We start from the raw sequence: 18,340 nt of genomic DNA on the forward strand, positions 1-18,340 counted from the left end.
ACTCCAACAGGCCAGGTGTTCTAGTGACATTTTCCAGTATTTATTTAGCCAAAAAAAAAAAATTGCAGAACCTAGCAGAATTTCAGCGGGTGAGTCAGTTGTGAGTATTTATTGTAATTGTAGGTAGTCCTTGATGGAATGTATTCAAACAGATGCAGAAACGTTGTTTGATCTCTTCCGATTGTTAAATTGTGATTTCTGTTAACACTGGTTTGGCGTGATGCACTCTATTTCCTAGTCAATTGGGAATGAATTTGGAGAGAGGCCCTGGCACAGCTACAGTATTTACATAATGCCCTTTTTTTGTGTGTGATATTCTACCATTTTGCAAAGACCACATAATTTGTTCTCAACCATACTCTTTGATAGGCTTCCTGGAAAGGGAACAAACGGCCGTTGTACTAAGCTCTGGGCACCATTAAGTGTTTGTTCCCCGTAGGATAATTCTAAATTGTATCATGAGGGATGAAAAGGTAAGTGGCAACATAAACAACATACAGAAGCTACCTTCCCTTGATGAACTCTGAATAGCTGGAAAAGATTGAAAATCTGATTTAAATCCTTCTTGCACCATACCTGCTCTGACATGGTAAGAGGAGGAGTTCCTTAAGTGGCTGTGTTTTCATATCTCCATTACAAAAACGTTCTGACTGCGTGAACTTTGTGTTATTTTACAGTAACATAGCTTTTGAAACAATACTACCATGAAATTAAAGATGTGGCTTTAAAATTTGTTTTTAAGTGGAAGAATATCCTGCACTCAGAGTAGAAGTGATGTTTCATACTGGATATGCCTTGCGTGTCCAGATTTTAGGTTATTTTTTCATGTAGAGGTTATGGATTGCCAGGCTGTCTAAACAACATGTAAGTACAGTAGACTCTAATGAGGGGAAAATATTCAGTCTGTCTTATTTGCATTTTCCCTTTTCTTTAGGCTTACCTTCCCCAATCCAAAAATTTATGCTAAATCGCTTAACTGTATGTTACCACAAGGTTTTCTGTATCTAATGGATCTTCATGACATGAGATCACTCAGAGATTGATTTTTTTCAGAACATGAAAGTTAGTAGGAGCTACTGGCCCTCTTTTGATATTTACATTCTAACATTTACAAACCAAATAGCTGTCTTTTTATGTGGTTACTTTTCTACTAGGTTTAGTAGCAGACCTTTTTTTTTTTTTTTGCTTTACTTTATGTTTGATAATAAAATCAAGATTACATCCATCCCCTGCTTGAACTTGCCAGTGCTGCATTTCATTAACTTTCTGAATATTTGATGCAAATTGTCTCTAATTAACATGCTTCTAAATAAAGAAAAAAGGCATTCTTAAAAACCTATGTACAATGTGAATAATAATAAAATTTTTTTCTCGGCTATGAAGACTTGCACTGTTTTGGAACTTTTTGAAACTGCTGTTGCTATTATTCCTCTACGTATTCCTATAAGTGGCATATTGTAGAGTAAAACCCTTTTTATCTGTGCTGTAATTAATAGCCAGAAATAAAGTACTGAAAACATAGGCAGATAAGGACATAATTAGTTACTGAGAGAAAGGAACACAAATTAACTATACTCATAATTTGGTCAGTTTAAATGTAGTGTAATTCTGACTTTTTTCATTAAGTCAAGGGAAATGTTTAATAGCTTCTGTCCTTGTGGTGTGCCTTGTCACTAGAGCATGCATGAGACAACCATTTGTTTCATTTTTTTTTCTCCCTCTACCTGTAAAGGAGACAGTATGATGTGCTTTAAAAAAGTTTTTTTTTCTGTTGACTTTGTCATTGTGATTTCACAGAAATAAATTTGAAAAGTATGAGAAAATTGTAACCATCATCATGAAGCAGTATAAAATTTGAAAGCGATGGATCAAAGGCAGTTTAGTGAACTTGCCTGCATTACTTTCCAAAAATACCCCAAAAGCACTTTTAGATAGAAAAAGTTAGACAGTTGGTGTAGGGAAATAATGTTTATTTTTGTTTCTTTCCTTGATTTTGAAGGGAAGGGATGAATAGTATTGACTGGAAATAAGGGTAGTGATGCTAAATGTCACTTTTATAGCTGAGTCATTCTGTCTTAGTGTTGACGTTGACCATCCTGTTCTAAGTTTTCTGTGGGTCAGAAGCGTGCCAAAGGGGGAACGAAAGGCAGGGCAAGTTAGTTTTAAATTAATGTGATTGAGAAATGTAGAGTGGAAAGGCTACAAGAAAAATGATTGCAATAACCAGAACAGTCCAGAGAGTGCTTGTGGAAATTTATCAAAGAAGTTGACCAAATCTGAACATTGAACTCTGTATCTTATACTAATTGGAAGAAATTAAAGGTAACAATCAGGTTATGGCCATACAAAGCAATTTGTCAACCAGATCAGGCCTATTGAAATGTGACTGCAACCAAAAGAAACGGTTGTGCCCTTCCTCCCTTTCCCGCTCTCTCCCTGCTCTGGCAGCGTGTTCCTATCGCTCCTTTTTGCCTCCACCACTACTCGCGTGCCCATGCCGTGAAAAATGAGCGTCTTCTTCCCCCCTTCCTTCACTGTGTTAGTTTTTGTCTAGATGAATAATCCTATCTGAGCTACAGCACAAACTCTGGTGCCAGCATGAGTGTGTTGGTGGGAGCACGTTGCGGGAGGCCGCAGGACTGCACCTTTTCGTAGCAGCATGGATTGAAATCAAGTTAAAACCAGTATGAAAGTGCAGCCTGAGCCTTACACGTAGCATGGCCATGGTAACCACAATGTTCACTGTTGTACAGGAGAGATTTAGACAAAGATACCAGTAGGCTAATTAAAGGTTCTTCTCCTAAGGAGGCTTTTGTCTCAAAAGCTTTGGTTCTGGGGGTCTTTTGAACGTAGCCACCTGTTTCCTCAGGTTTTGATTTGGTCTTAGTTTTAGATCTGTAGTAAGTAGGTATTATAAAACACACAGTAACAAGGCAAATTTTAAAGCAGGATTAAGATTTTATTTTAATGCGTATGCCAGTATGATAATGATATGGGCATTTTAGTTTGTATGTTGGGCTTTTTTGATTTAACAGTTCTTAATGAACAAATTATAGACATTATTGTTTTGTCTATTTCCTGCAAAGACTTCTGTGAAGAATACTGTAGGAACTTAAGCTTATAGATGATAAATTTGACTTGGTAGAAGTATAACAAAAAGATATTACAGCTATTTACATCATTGCTGAGCTCTTCTGGTAAAATAGTGCTGTTCATAAAGTTAGATGTTGCTCATACCGTTCAGAATCTCTATCTGAAATGTAATGCAAAGGCTGGCTTCAGGGAGGCTTTTCTTGTAGGAGGTGAGGTCTGCATATTTTGTTCTAAATGTAACGCTGGACTTTAGTACAGTCCTCACCGAGGCAAAACTTGGGGTGGCTTAAGTGGCAATTTTCATGTTGTTGTGAATACCATATGATTAGGACCTTAAAAGCAGGGTATAGGATTAAGTAATTTTGTGTAAAGTTAAATTTGAGAGATAGAAGATTGAAACACATGGAAGTTAGGCTGGTTGATTTGAGGTCGAACTTGCCATTAGTTGACATTGCTAGAGTAGAAGCAATCTCTGACTCCCAGTCTCAGGGAAGATGCCTTTGTCCATGTCATAAGCCTGTGACTACCCTGTGAATCCTCCACATCTCAGGACAAAATTATTCTCCTAGCATGTTACAGACTTTTTAACAGTAGTTATAAATGTTTGTTAGTGATTTAAGTAGACTTTCAGCATGTTTTGTGGTTAGTGTGAGTGAACAGATCTATCTTAGTCCTAGAAATGTTTGCGAATGCCTGATGTGATGCAATCAGCCTGCATTATTTCACAGCTCTTACCGTTTTTTGAAATCTTTGTATCGTCAGAAATATCTTAAACAGGCATTTCAGCTTGACTGCTAGGTTTAACTTTTTCCCTTGCTGCACCTTCCATCCTTTCATAAATTGGTAGAGATAAAGGTCTTTTCCACGTTCATAGAAAGGTAAACAACAGTTACACAATGTTGGAAGGTATTTCATTATTATGTACTTTTTTCCAAAATTTGGTACTGCAAGATTTTTTAATCTCCCTGTGACAGTTATATCAGGGGCTTTTTTAGTGAAAAGGTGATGCCTTGGTTTTCAGAGTTTTCTGGGAAGTAGTCATATTCCTTTAAATGTCAACCAGTGTCCCTACTGTTTACGGAAGTAACTCTATTGTAAAATAAAAGGTAGCAGAAGAATTAGGAAATATATCCCAATTTCTGCCAAATTTAAATATCTCTCATGGATTTCTGTGTCCTAAATATCCCATTGCGTTCTCTTTGATGTTATTTCATGTTCTGTAGCATTAATTAAATTAATGGGGCATTGTTTTTATATTGGCATTTATTTTTCTCTCTAGCTGTGTGCTGCCCATCTGCCAACCCGATCAGAGGCACCGAACCACTATCAAGCAGTATGTCGGGCTCTGTTTGCTGAAACGATGGAATTGTACACTTTCTTGGCCAAAATTAAAAGCGCAAAAGAGGTGAGTAGTCTGAGAAGGTTTTCTGCTTTTAAACTTGTCATTATGTGAAGTAGGTTTACAAAATTACTTCTGCCTAACCAGTACTGGGTGCCAGATGCTTGAGGAAATCAGCTACAGCGTTCAGGAAGTTCTAGAGATGCGTTTTCTTTTTTGTCCTGTAACCATTTTTGAATATCTCATAGAAATTGTTATTAATTGTGACTAGTATATTTGGGAGGAAAATGGGAATTTTTCTCAGAGGGCTCGCACGATACTCTTCCAGGCACATGAGTATGCAGTGTGTTTGAGACTGAACACTTCTCTAGTGTTTCAGCAACGTTGTAACATGTTAGAAAGTTGCCTGTCCTCCTTCAGTTCCTTCTCATATCTTGTCTTTGCTGGAGAATTATCTGAGATTCTCCTTGCTCGTGTTTTGTGCCCAGTCAGCAGCTTTCAATACCTTTGATGTACAATTGGCTGGTTAGGCTGTCACATAGACTTCACAGCAGAACCAATTTTTAAAAAGTCTTTAGGTCATCATGCTTATGTTCACTGCCTCCTTGGTTGTTACTGTTGATTGAAAGACCATCCTATGAACCACTTCACTTAAATGATCTGGGTGAAGAATAACTTTGGGGGAGAGGGAAAATTCTTTTTAATTAAGATTGTTTCAGTGATCTTGGTCTGCAGAAGGGCTCTATTAAAAATAGTATTAACGCAGGGAGGGAGTTGATTAAATTGGGAAACAAGCGGGTGAGGGAGAAAGCAGGAAGGTAAAGATACTTCTTAAGCTGATTTTTCCCCAAAGCCATCCTCTCAAGTAGCAACACTTCCATATTTTTTTAGTATAATCCCTGAAGGATTTTCTTTTCTTTTGTAATTCAAGATCCAAAGTAACCTTGAAAAGCAGGGTAAGATTTTTCAGGCTGATCTAACAATTCTGCTGCTGCAAGAGGCGATGCTGTTCCACCCACCCACACACAAACTCCCCCAGTTTTCCTTGCTCTGGTTCTGGAAAACAAACACCGTAAAAACAAAAAAGAGGAATCATTCCTTGTCAGGTTAATGAGCTGAATCAGCTTGTCAAGGATCAGATGAGCCCCAGAGCAGCGCAAGAGAGCTGTTGTTTTCACGCTGGTGAAAGACTCAAACCAGAGACATAAGGGGCTGGTGTTTGCTTTCCTTCTCCTCAGAAACCTGGTAGAGATGCACTCTTCCAAGAGGGGCAATTCTTCAGAGATGTTTTTCTGCTAAGTTTCGTGTACGTGTTTCCTCCAGTTCTACTCAACCTGAAAGCAATTTTTAAACTGAAGCAGGATCATACAAGGATGGTTATGATAGCGTCAGCATGACTAGAGCCACTTGTATTCTGAAGTGCTTATGTTATGGTCTATGTATGAAGGTAGAGCCCAGGCAGGATACAGTGTCTTAGTACTAGATCTGTCTCTTGAACATCGACGTCATTAATTTCACAGCTTGGCTTTTGACTGCTCCTTAAGGGTCTAAGCATTGTATATACTAATTGAAGAACCTTTGCCAGAAACACCTCAACTAACAGCTATTACAGCATCCATAGTAAGGATCAAATACAAGACCCTCTGGAGTTCCTGTTTCTGCTCAGAGAGGCAGTATACATTTCAGTAGTTCTTAAAAGTTTTGAGCACAGGGAGCAGTTATAAGCCATCTCTATTATTAGTCAATATTGAAGTAAAATAATATATGTTTCATAAATATTTAAAAATAACTGTTAAAAACTATTCAGACTTTTATTAAAAATTAGTGGAGTGTTTTGAACTTGCAAATTATTTAATCATCTTGTGGTTGGACACTGAAAAAACAGCAATATCCAATCACACCGTAGAGCATACTATGAGTTAATCCCAAATGAAAGAAATCATTTGCCTCTCAAAGGCTATTAGGGATTGATTCAAAGCACATTTAGGTCAAAGGAAGTAATCCTTCTGGATGGATTTCTGGCCCTGCTGAAATCAATGGGACTTTTATCACTGCACTTACAAAGGCCACAATTTGGATCATTTGATTTCATTTTACTCTGGGTCAGTCCCTCAGTATGCATACAAGAAGTAACTAAGAAACTTAGCTTTCTTAAAAGCGGCTTCTGGAATACACATACGTTTTATGAGACACTTGTTCCTTATTTATGACCTGTATCCAATTATAGATTCAAAGCTATTTAATGCTTGAAAATAATGTAGAGTTCATAGGAAATAGTAGATATGAAGAAAATACAAGGTGGAATGCTATAAATCTTGCCTCTGTAGTTTTTATCTGAGGCAAGTTGGAGTCATGTGATCGTATTAGGTTTGTGCCAATAAAAATTGTGGTATTGTGTTTATATATTCTTTTGTATTTCAAATACACAGAGGAATCTTAATTCATGAGTAATATGGTCAAATACAACTGAAGAGAATAAATTCTTTTTTTTTTCTTTTGTATTCTCACATAAATATGAGTATTAAGGAGAGAGACACATAACACTTTAGTAAGGACAATTTGTCATCATGAATTTGTGATGATTGCATTGGCAGAGAGGGGGAAAGAAACAAACAAGTTTTATACAGCACCTCCAGTAAAAGAACCTTATGGCGTGTAATGCCGTGTTTGTGACACTGGAGATGCCAGGCGTTTGAAACTATTGGGTTACTTCAGAAACTAACCACTTGGTTTGGAGAGCTTCCTTTGGAAGCTCTCAGATCTAGACACAATTGTGCCGAGGAGACCAAAATGAAATTAAAAACTCTAAAAAGGAAAACAAAATTCTCTAAAATGCCTTAAAATAACTTTCCTATTAATAACAATTACTCTGAAATTTCTTGGCCTTCTTCTAGGGCTGCTGTATGGTATTGGGGTATCTGTTTCCTAGATATGTGGAGCTCATACTCTTTGCTCAGTAGGTGCTAGAACAGCCAGCTTCCCTGTAGTGGGAGAGAGAGGATGTTTATCTGTAGAAATTCACTCACTAGCAGTGGACCAGATCTGACCTACCTCAGCCTATAGCCCAGGGCAGGTTTGGCAGAGAAGTCCACTGTGAAATAGGCAGAAAAAAAATAGTGCTGTGATACCATTTTCAATGTGGCACTATAAAAGAACTTGGGAGAATTTTGAAAGTTATGGCATCCCACGGAGGACATATCAGGGAGCTAGAGGTATAGGCCTGTAGGGTTGTGATAAATATAGCTACTAATATATCTGCTAAATAGTCATTTGCTCTGCTGCCTATCATGTGAATATCACTGTCGTATAATAAATAGAATGTAGTTTCAGAAAGGGTTTTATTGGCCTACATTTGGGTCGGTGCATTACTCAGAAATGATGAAGCAATGAGTGAGCTGTTCAGGTCATCTCAATGGATGTCAAGTAAAATGTTTTAGGCACTCTATCACATACTTGATGCCATGCAGATTTTTTTTTTCTAGTCTAATTCTCTGGGTATGAAAGGTCAGAGACAAGCAATAAAGATGACTTGCTAACAGGGAGACGCTTCCGGTCTTAGAGAGAATGAGATGCTAATTGTAGTAGATGCACATGACAGAACTCAAGCCAAAGATGAGAAAGGCGTGATAGTACTAGCACAATAGTAAAAAAGTAAAAAAAATAAGAACAGTGCTAAAAATATGTATTTCTGTGGAATAGCGGCAGCAGCAGCTGCTCCAGAAGTAGCGCTGAAACTGAGTTAACTAATCTGACCTACCTTTTCATCTTTTGCGAGGTGGAGTTTTCCTAGCAAGTTTACTGGGATGTTTTTTCAGCTTGCTGGCAGTTTCTGTATGCTATTCAGACACCTCTGTGAAAGGTGCTCTGGCTGTTGATCCACCCTGTGTTCCACCCGCTGTCATCCAGAAGTGGTCTTTGAATGGGCCAGGTCTTCCTAACTCTGTATCCTACTGTTCAGGCACTTACAGCTGCTGGCAAAAACAGAACCCAACAACTTGTCTCATCTCAAACAGTGAGCTTTTATAATTGCAATAAGAGATTTCCACTGAAAACGAACCTCTTCTTCTGTTTTTGTATGTGGAGAAAAAAGAATGGAGAAGATGGAGGAAATGCATGTGTGTGTCTGAGGGGAAGATAGTTTAAATACCTGCTAAAAATGGACGCTATGTAAAAAAAAAGATCGATCTTTTTCAAGATGATCCAAAAGACATTGAGATCACCTTTGCTTACACCTAGCCATAGACAGAACTCTGGGTGCAAATGAACGATGTCTGTGAGATAAAGCAAATGTTCCTTTTGTGGTGTATCTGGAAAAAGTCATTCCTGCTGCTCACAGGTGGCAGCAAGTGCGACTGTAAGAGACAAGGAGAGACTGTACAAGCCTAGGAGTGCAGAAATTGCTGATTTTGATCAGATCTGGAATCCATCTGGTTCTGCCATCCAAATTGTGGGCACGTGCTCCTCTTCCAGGTCTGATCTGGTTTGCTGAGGGCATATTGCCCCAAGTCCTCCCTCAGCTCCCTGTTACTGCCCGGTCTTACCTCTCTGTGAGGTTAAGGCTCTGCTCATGCTTAATGGCTACGTGGTGCTGGTAAATACCAGTGCCGGCCTGTAGCAAAGCAAAACATTCATGTGAGCGCTGTAGGTGATAAATGCTGCGACTGGCAAAGCTGGTGCTAAAAGATGGCATGTGAAGCTGGCCAGCATAAAATATAAGTAGGATTCAGTAGGCAAATGTGCCTTAATCTGCCAAATTAGGACTGACTCATCTCAAAAATTTTTAGAGATTGGTTTACACCTTGAAGCATCAAGATTAATACTCCTTCCAAATTAATTAAAACTTTGTGTATTTTTATAATCACATACATCTTCAGTTGCAGTGTAAATCAGTGTTCTTCAAGGACTCGTCCAAAGTTTCATTATCCACAGTATGCTTTTTAAATTAACTCAAGTTCTTGGCAGAATACAGGTAAGGCTCCCAGTTTATCTTCTTTAAAGTGTTAATTTAAATCATGTCGCCTTTCATTTCTGTCCTTTCTCATGTAGAAACTTGATCTGTCAGTCTGTCTGGATATATTTCAACCTGACCTGAATGAAAAAGTTAAACCTGCAGATTCTATTTAAGTGCATGAGTAGAAATGAAACTTCTCTTGTTCCTTTCTTGCTTTTCTGGTTTCATTTCATTTCATGTTAAAGATTCTAATGGAAAAACAGTTAATTACAAAAGTAGATTGTTACTTTCCATTTAAAATTTGTATATATACCTTTCACACATATATATTGTTTGTATAAAAATATGATAATAGAGGTAGTTAGTTAATAGGTACTCAAATAATGTTTTAATGCATTTCTTGTTAATGGATCGCTTATTTCAGAAACATAGTCATTAGCCAAGTTACCCTTAATAGTCAGGTGACCATAGAAGCTGTTAAGAATACCCTTCTGCTTGGATGTTCAGAAAATACTGTCCAAGAAAGACACGAGTGCCCGAACTTTTCTGCTCATGATCCCACTTCTGCTCATACTTTCAGACTTGTGACTCCACCCTTGCAACTGAGTTGTCATCAGGCTTGCACCCCCATCATGATTTCTTTGGTCGCTCAATTTAGGAGCCATTGCAAACCTCTTAATATGAGAGAAAGCTCTTTTTCACACATACAAAAAATGGAGAGGTTTTCAGGACTGGTTCTGCTGATCGTATTCCCTTCAACACCTCTTGTTTGAGTTAAATGGGACATTTTTAAGAAACTGAGGTAACACTACTGGCTAAGCCCATACATTTCAAGCCCAAAATAGACAGTTGAATACATAAAAGCAGTTTTTCCTGATATGTAGCTCATATATTTCTAAACCAAGATCAGACGTGCAAGACTACTTTATTAGTTTCCTAGGTAGCAGTGTAAGAATTACTTGCATCAGGGAAAAATTATTCAGATTTAAAAATATAAACTGGAAATTGTAATAGATTGTGTTTTGAAATTTGTGAAAGACAAAGTCAAGATGTGGATTCCTGAGAATTCCGTGTTCATTAAAGTGTTTCATTTTAGAGAGCATTTTGTTGAAGTGAGTCTTTGACGTTGTGCTGACAAGTGTCTTACATAACCTTCCATCTGTCACTGAGCAGAGAAGAACATGCTTCAAATGTGGGCCACTTAGCAACAACAAATTAATTGACTGCTTTAAATAGTGCAACCATAAATTCAAAGAAATTCTATATTTTTCTTACACTTAGTAGTCACACAATTCCGTTTTAAAAATGGCCAAATGCTGTGAGGTTAAAAAAAGAACAGATGTAGTTGAAACGCTGACATCCTACAAATCTAACCCTTTATTTCCTGAATGTATGTGCAGACTGTAATAGATGAATCAGATTTGTGGTATGGGTTTGAGGTGCTAGGATCACTTAGAAAAACCCTTTTAAGATGTTTTTGCTTTCGGAAATAGAAAACCATGTAGACTATGTATTTATTATACTGTAATAGCTTTTCTTAATCCATTGTCCCAGGGGTAAGTACAAATGGATATAGCAGCTGAGGTTACTCATAGATTTTTTGGGTCACAATTAAGTTCTGACAAACAGTCTATTGTATTGTAAATGCTTTGGTTTCTATAATTTGCAATTGAAACAGAGTCCAAAAGCCACTGACACTGGCTGAGGGTGGTGGAAGGAAATGATTGTATTTCATTTAGTCTAGAAGATTTTACATAATCGTCTGTCACAGTGAATTTAAGCAGCGCCCGACAGGTGGAGAAGAGTTAAAGAAACCTTCATAAATAATGGCTGCAAGGATAGAATACTTTCTGTTTCCTTTTTCCCCCAAGTTTCCAAAGGTTTCTAACTTTTCAAACAAAGGAAAATTACTTTCCGTTCTATGTTCTCCACTGATTGCACAGTGAGCTGGATTCAGGGACCAAAGCCTGGGGTGTGGGGAGGAGCTCCCCTGAGGAAAAAGTGAATATTTTTCCTGCAATTTTTTCTCCTCAAGCAATTCACTGTTGAGTGGGTGTACAAGGGAAGCAGCAGGAGCCCTCAGCTAGGATGGCGAGGAGCAGGAGCCTAACTTGGGCTGTAAGCCTCTGCTTGTAATCCCTGAAAGTGCAGATTTATGCTACAAATGAGCTGCTACCTTTTGGCTGGTAGGTTTTGCTCTTGCAGCTCTACGGTCTGTGGTAGCTAGTATCGTTTATGTACCTGTACTGGCTCAAGTAGAAACTCCCCCTCTGGCTATGTTTCAGGGAAACTAAATTAGATGGTTGCCTTATTTGGAAGGTCTCTCAGCTCTTCACGTTTTTCCTCCTTTCTGATTTTCTGCTGTTAAAAATAACAGGTTTAATCTTTTTAGCTTCATGGAATATTTATGTCACTCCTGATGCCTCTGGGCCTGAAGCAGCCCAGCACACTGTATATTAGGGAACATAGCTGCTGAAGTGGGTAATTGCCGCACACCTTGTTGAACATTCGACGTAAAGGTTAAGCAGCTGGAATGTGTTAATTTTGTAAAAATGAATGTGTATCTTCCAGTGTGGAAGAGAGTAGCAGATCTGACGTTTGTCAGCTCATTTGCTGAAGTTGACTTTTTGGTTAGACTAAAAGACTAAAGGCAAAAGAGGATGATTTTATATTTTGCAGATTATTAACAAATGTTGGCACCTTGCAAGAAGGCAAATCATTTACAGTTCACAGAAAGCATCTTTGAAATGGTTACTGCAACTGTGAGTGTGATAGAGAAAAGAAGAAACCCTGGAGTGCAAAATTTGTGTAAAGGAGACCTTAATGTTACTTCTTCTTTCTGGTTTTCTATTTTTTTTCATTCCATGGAAAAGGGATGATTGTAAGTAGATGTTAGAGTGATTGCTGACCACAGCAACAGACCTGACGCAAATTTCCATACAGACTTTTTCCCCCCGTTGGGTATCTTGTGATGATACCGCAAATCGTGCTCAAATGTTCCCACGTTCTGGGGACATATTTGCTTTTGTAGCAAAGACGATTTATGAGTTTTCTAAAATCTTTCAATAAATTATGTATTATTTTTGTAAAGGGCAACAGTAGTATTTCTTTTCTGACCTGACAGCAAGTGTGCTACTTACTTAAATAAGACAATAAATAATCCATCTGTTGTTTTTCCAAAACCTTTGGGGTGGGTGACTCATGTGTGCTCTCTCTGTAATCAGGTTTAGTAAATACTTGCGCTCTGTTTGTTGAGTGGATTTTCCAGTGCTTCCATTTCAGATGTTGACAGTTTCGGTACTACTTTGTGGAGAAAAAACAATTTTCAAGATATGCTTACTTCTTAAGTTTTCTAGGAAGCTCCCAAGCTAAATTGAGACTCTCTGTTCAGTTCCATTAGAATAGTAGAGTGTGTTAGGCTCAAAAGTGAGACAAGTATTTCTATGATAAATACAGAAATCTTCTGCTTATCTCTGACCTGCTGATTTAGTCACATAACATAAACTCAAGAAGTTAGTCAGCAGAAGATGTAGCTATCCATGTTTAATACATAAGTAAATAATTAGATAACAGATCAAATTAAACATTGTTAAAGGAAAAATTTGCTAGAAAACTCTCTGAAAAATGGAATATTGAAAATTGGTTTATATTGCTGGACATTTCAATTTGGAAGTAAAACAAAAACTGGCAAGATCATTTCTGTAAATCCAGTAAGACCTGTGTCTTTTAAATCTCTTGCTTGCATTTGTTTATGTGACACTTACCTGTCATTTTTCAAATTCTTATTATTGTGAAAGCGTTTGTTTTGCCCATTTAGATGCAGTCTTTTTCATATTTGCCTCATCAGACCTTTTTCTTGAACAGTAATTGTTACCTTTGAAAGATCTGTTTTCATTCCTTACTTATATGGTTATATTACTCAGATTCCAAAGTCTTTAACGATGTTATAGAATCTACTTAATTTTGTTTTAGATGTAAGTCTGTCACTATTCTATTGAAAGGATCCCTCATGATTTATTTCTCTTAATGGCTAACTTTGCAGGACTTTCTTCATTTGCAAAAATGAGCTGTCTTGCATTTGGCAACTGACAGTAATTTTGTTATGAATGTATCCTTTCAAGTCAGTAAACTTCTCTGTGTTGTAACCTCTCTGACCTCCTGTTTTGTTTTTTTTCCTGTGATAGCCCAGTTTTAGAAATCTTAAAATTTCTCAGTATAGTTCCCTTTGAAATGCTATTAAGCTAGGTTCATATGCCAAACTTCAGATTTTCTCCAGCATTTAGGGGCCACTAATATTCAAATAGTATTTCAAATTACTGTTATTACTATTGCAGTGCTATTATTCAAGTCATAAAATGTTAATCAGAATACCCAAATGACATATTTCAAAAGATGTCAAAAATTAAACTTCCATTTTACTTTAAAGTAATGCCATCATTCAGTTTATTGGCTAATTTTCTTTTTGGTGGCAGAATCTGAAGAAGATTCAAGAAATGGACAAAGAAGCAAGTGACGAAACCAGCACAGACCTTGATGACTTAAAAAATGCTGACTGGGTAAGACAGCGGTTGAATAATGAATCAGTGTCGTTATTAATAGTTTATATTTCATTATATTGTTTACGTAGAGTCGTTTGTGTTATGGTAAAATCAGTGTCTGTTTTTTTGCCATATGAATTAGTAATAAGTCATGACCAGTTAGGATGAAGCAGAATCTCACGCTCCTTCACAGGCAGGAGAAACAATACAAGTATCCAAGCTGCTCACTATTACATTTCTTCTTTAGACTAAGCTTTCATGAGGAAGCTTTTGTAATTTAAAAAGTTGGACATTTAGACAGAGTTTGTAATGACTGCCCTTCAAAGTGGCAGCCAGACGGTAGTCAGAGCCATCAGCTGTGAGTTTCTAGAATGGTAAAATAAAAATGCTGCAGAGAAACTCTTTAGAGAAGGTACCTTCTGGTAGCTTCTAGTTACTCTTCCGGCCACTGCGTGGAGGAACATTATGAGGTTCTTAAAAGTACTTGATTTCCATCTCCCAGTTTCCTCCTGTCCAGCAGTTCTTCCTCCCCACCTGTTCCTACTGCCAAGAAGAAATGAGGAAGAGGTTAGGGTGCAGTGCTCTTACAGGCAGAGCAAAAGGGAATGGAGTACCGACTGGACATCCCTAAACCTTAGGACTGGGAGATCATCCCAAAATTTCTATTTGAGGAGGAACTGCTGGAAAATTCTGCAGGATAGTTCTGGGCAGAAGAGAAACAAAGGTTAGGATTCAGACACTTAACTCATCGTATTTTAATTCACATAGCGTTAGCTACAAGTCTAGAAACTTTACTGACATATATGCTGTGTAGCTGAAATAGAAATCTGAAGGTATATGAGAATTTTCAAACCCTTTTCCCATATTCTTTTAGTTCTGGCTATCACTTGAGGAGAGACTGAAGTTCTGCTGAGTTGCAATGAAGTTTTGTTATGCTCATGAGGGCTAAAAATAGCCTTATATGAAATAGCCACAAATAAGATGGACTTTGGTTGATGAGAATAGCCGCTTTCCTTACTTGTTTTAACAAGTTAAAAATAAAATAGGATAGCTCTAACTGTTTGGTGTGGTGATGTCCTGAAAGGAGAATGAGCAACTTTGGTTTAATTTCAGTTGTTATTCAAGCGTAAGGTATTAAATAAAATTTCTCTGTCTTGGCTCTTCAGGCTCGTTTTTGGGTGCAAGTGATGCGAGATTTACGGAATGGCGTCAAACTTAAGAAAGTTCAAGAGCGTCAGTACAACCCCCTCCCGATAGAATATCAGCTCACACCCTATGAAATGCTGATGGATGACATTAGATCCAAACGCTATACCTTAAGGAAGGTTATGGTAAGTCAAGAGAATCACTAGATTCTGTCAAATCTGAAATGTTTTTTCCCTGTCTTCCTTTTGTTTTATCTTTGTCTTTTTTCTGAGAACTTTGAAATTATGATTTTGTATGATTAGTCATGTTCATGGTTTTTCTACTCTGCCTTAAGTGTAGGTAGTGTGTGGAGGAAAAAAAGTGAAACCAGCAAACGCTATGCATTTTATTTTCCATATGGCAGGCATTTAAAAATTGCAAAAAGCAGGCCTACGTATCTTATGCTTGAACAAATGATTTTTGTTGGCTTGATGATAACGTTAGCATTCAAATCATAGCATAGCTGTCATGCTATGCTGAGGGATTTTTTAGGCTTTTCTTATTGAAGAAAACATTTATGTTGAGTGTCAATGTAATTTTTGGAAGATAAATGTGTTATTTCAGAGGGTGAAGTGCTACCACGTTGTAACGTGAATAGTGTGATGAAGACAAACGATCACCTGCGGCGCAGGAAAACTTACCTTACCTGCTGCAGTTGTTGAGACTGGATGGTCTGTTACGAATTTTCAAGGAATTATCTGTGTAAAGCATTTCACCTTGAAGTCTTCAATTTTATAAAGTTGACTTAAACTATTTTCACTATATCCTATTGCTGCTTTCAAGTCAAGAAAATAAGCTAAAGCAAGCTGGAGAGTATTGGTGGGTCTCCTCCTAGGTACTCATGTACATCTCAAACATGAACGGTTGGAAGGGTACATATAAGATTGACCTGAGGCACTGTTTTTATCAGAACCCATACTGATATTTACTGGTGTCTCCCCATTCTTTGTTGCTTTTGGTTTATGCTGTGATCAACATGCAGAGATTCTTTACAATAAGCGTGCAACTGATATAAGGGGATCGTTATCCTTCATAGGACATTTTACACCCCCTTTGTCAGAGGTGTGTATTTGAGCAATGTCAGTATTTATACTTTGCACTTACTTATTTTTGCTTGTTGTAGATAGTGGAAGCATCTTCATAGAATAGTCCGTATTCAAGTATTTTTTTTTCCTGACAAATCCTCACAAAATCTTTGTTAGTGAGAAAGCCACGTTTCCACTAGAAAAACTCAGAAAGTCCCAAGCACAACATATATATATACAGGAAGAGAGAGAGCAGGCACATGTGCAAGTGTATGCGCATATAGTTTGTCTTGTTAGAGATCATTAGAAAAAGAATAAAGGAGGAAAAAGCTGGAAGAACTACACAGAGAGCAAATACATGAATCTTGTTGCAGATATAAATGTCTCTTATATGTGAGTTGAAAGTCGTTTCGCAGTCAAGATCTGGATTTAGGCTATGAGATTATAATTATTTTCTGCAGCAGATGTTGTTGCTTACATATTAAATCAATAGAGTAAAATATGTACCCGGATACTGATGTTATCTATCCTTCCGCTAACGGTTCAGAGAATTGTATGTGTTCGTACTACCCACTGCAAAAGAAGAACAGTACCCTCAGGGCCTTGATTACTGTATGCAGTCAGTATAGTAGTTTTGTTTGAATGGGAACCCCTGGGTCACCTAATTTCGCTTTTGTCAGACTAGTGTTTAATTCACTATCTGTTGAGCATGCTCCTGCGTCTTCTGAAAAGATTTTCTTCATCTGAAAAGATTTGCTTCATCATATGCTAGGTCTTGAAGGCACAGCTACTCCTCCGGTCATCCAGACTCTTGCTGTATACAAAACACTTGCAAGCATCTGTTTTTGTCCCGCTCTCTGGTCTACTGGGCAGGTTATCCAGAGTAACTTCTGGACAGACATGAATTGAGATTAAAATCTACTGCAGGTACAATACTGTAGTGCTGTCTGCAATGCAATTGCTGGCTTAGTCTGACCACACCTGCTAGTGATTTTGTGTTAGAAAAATAACTTCTTTCTTATTATAAACTTTCCATCCAGTAACTGGCATTCTGCTGCAGGGCCTGCTTGAAGAATGTACAAAATGTGCACGATAATAAGAATGCAGTTCAATATGAAACGTGTGGAGCCTGAGGGATTCACAGATAATTACAAGTTTAGTTAGGTCTCATAAATAGAGTCTCAGCTGACTGTCACGGGTCAAAGCTTTGTATGTATTCCCATCAGAGAAAACTGTCATGGTGAGAAGAACAGAAGAGGAGGAAAAGGCAAGAATTGTAAATCTGAATTATAAAGCAGCCATGGAAAGATGGATTATGTTTCTTTGTATCAATCAAAACAGACATTTGACAAAGTTATTATTAAAACCAATTTTTGCTTTAAACGTTACAGGTAGTATTTTTAGAATTGGCAGCTTGTGAAAATGCATACTACAAATGATAACAAGAGGTGGATAATTTTAACGTAAATAACACGTAACATAAAGTCTGTACTCTTCTTTTTATGATTGTAATGCTGTATTTAAACAAGTCGCTTGATCTGTCCCTGGCTGGTGAGTACTCCTAGTAGAAATTAGGAAAGGAGCAGATGTTTGAATAAGGTGCATTTCTTAGGAGCTACTTTGGTGTTTCAGACTATCAAGAGTGTTGTGCTAACAGATACCAATAACTAGGGCTGTCTGTTCTTACTAGTCTTCTGGAATAGTTCAAATATTCCAAATGTTTTGAAGATGTCAAATTCAGGGGTTTTTATAAGTAGCTGATTTCATTAGTTTCAGTGACTTCTGCACTTCTATTTCAGTATATACATAATTTCATACAGTAATTTCAAATTTGTCATCTCTGTGTCCCTCTTATGCAAGAGTCATTGTTTCTATGGTTGGGATAGGAACATGATAAATATAATCCTAGCTTTTTTAAATATTTGAATGTTTGCCTGAACAGTTTGAATAGGACTTTTCACCTGTGGAGCGCTCCCTCCCAAAAGGTTAACGGTGGTGTACATTGGTACAGTCAACACTCAGAAATTGGGAAATTTAAGAATTATCATCATCCTGGCAGCCTTATTTTGTCTTCTTTGGGCATATGCATTAAGCTACAGCTTTTAATTCCACATTGACTTCGTATATTAGCTCTCTTTTCCCCACCCACCCAGTTTTGCATCATTCACAGTATTTCTTGAGCAGTGCTTACTGAACTGCAGCTAGATAA

General features: G+C 37.5%; 1 protein-coding gene across 2 annotated transcripts in view; it reads left to right on the forward strand.

The window, feature by feature from the left end:
- The window catches only part of SPIRE1 (spire type actin nucleation factor 1), a 135,437-nt gene that overhangs the window by 77,478 nt on the left and 39,619 nt on the right, over nt 1-18,340 (forward strand). For both annotated transcript variants that reach the window (XM_068932131.1, XM_068932132.1), the window contains exons 4-6: nt 4,373-4,498; nt 13,856-13,939; nt 15,088-15,252. In XM_068932131.1, the coding sequence (XP_068788232.1) occupies nt 4,373-4,498; nt 13,856-13,939; nt 15,088-15,252 (375 nt within the window). The remainder of the gene's footprint in view (nt 1-4,372; nt 4,499-13,855; nt 13,940-15,087; nt 15,253-18,340) is intronic.

The sequence above is a fragment of the Struthio camelus genome, chromosome 2 (genome assembly GCF_040807025.1).
Source record: "Struthio camelus isolate bStrCam1 chromosome 2, bStrCam1.hap1, whole genome shotgun sequence".
NCBI classification, from domain to species: domain Eukaryota; kingdom Metazoa; phylum Chordata; class Aves; order Struthioniformes; family Struthionidae; genus Struthio; species Struthio camelus.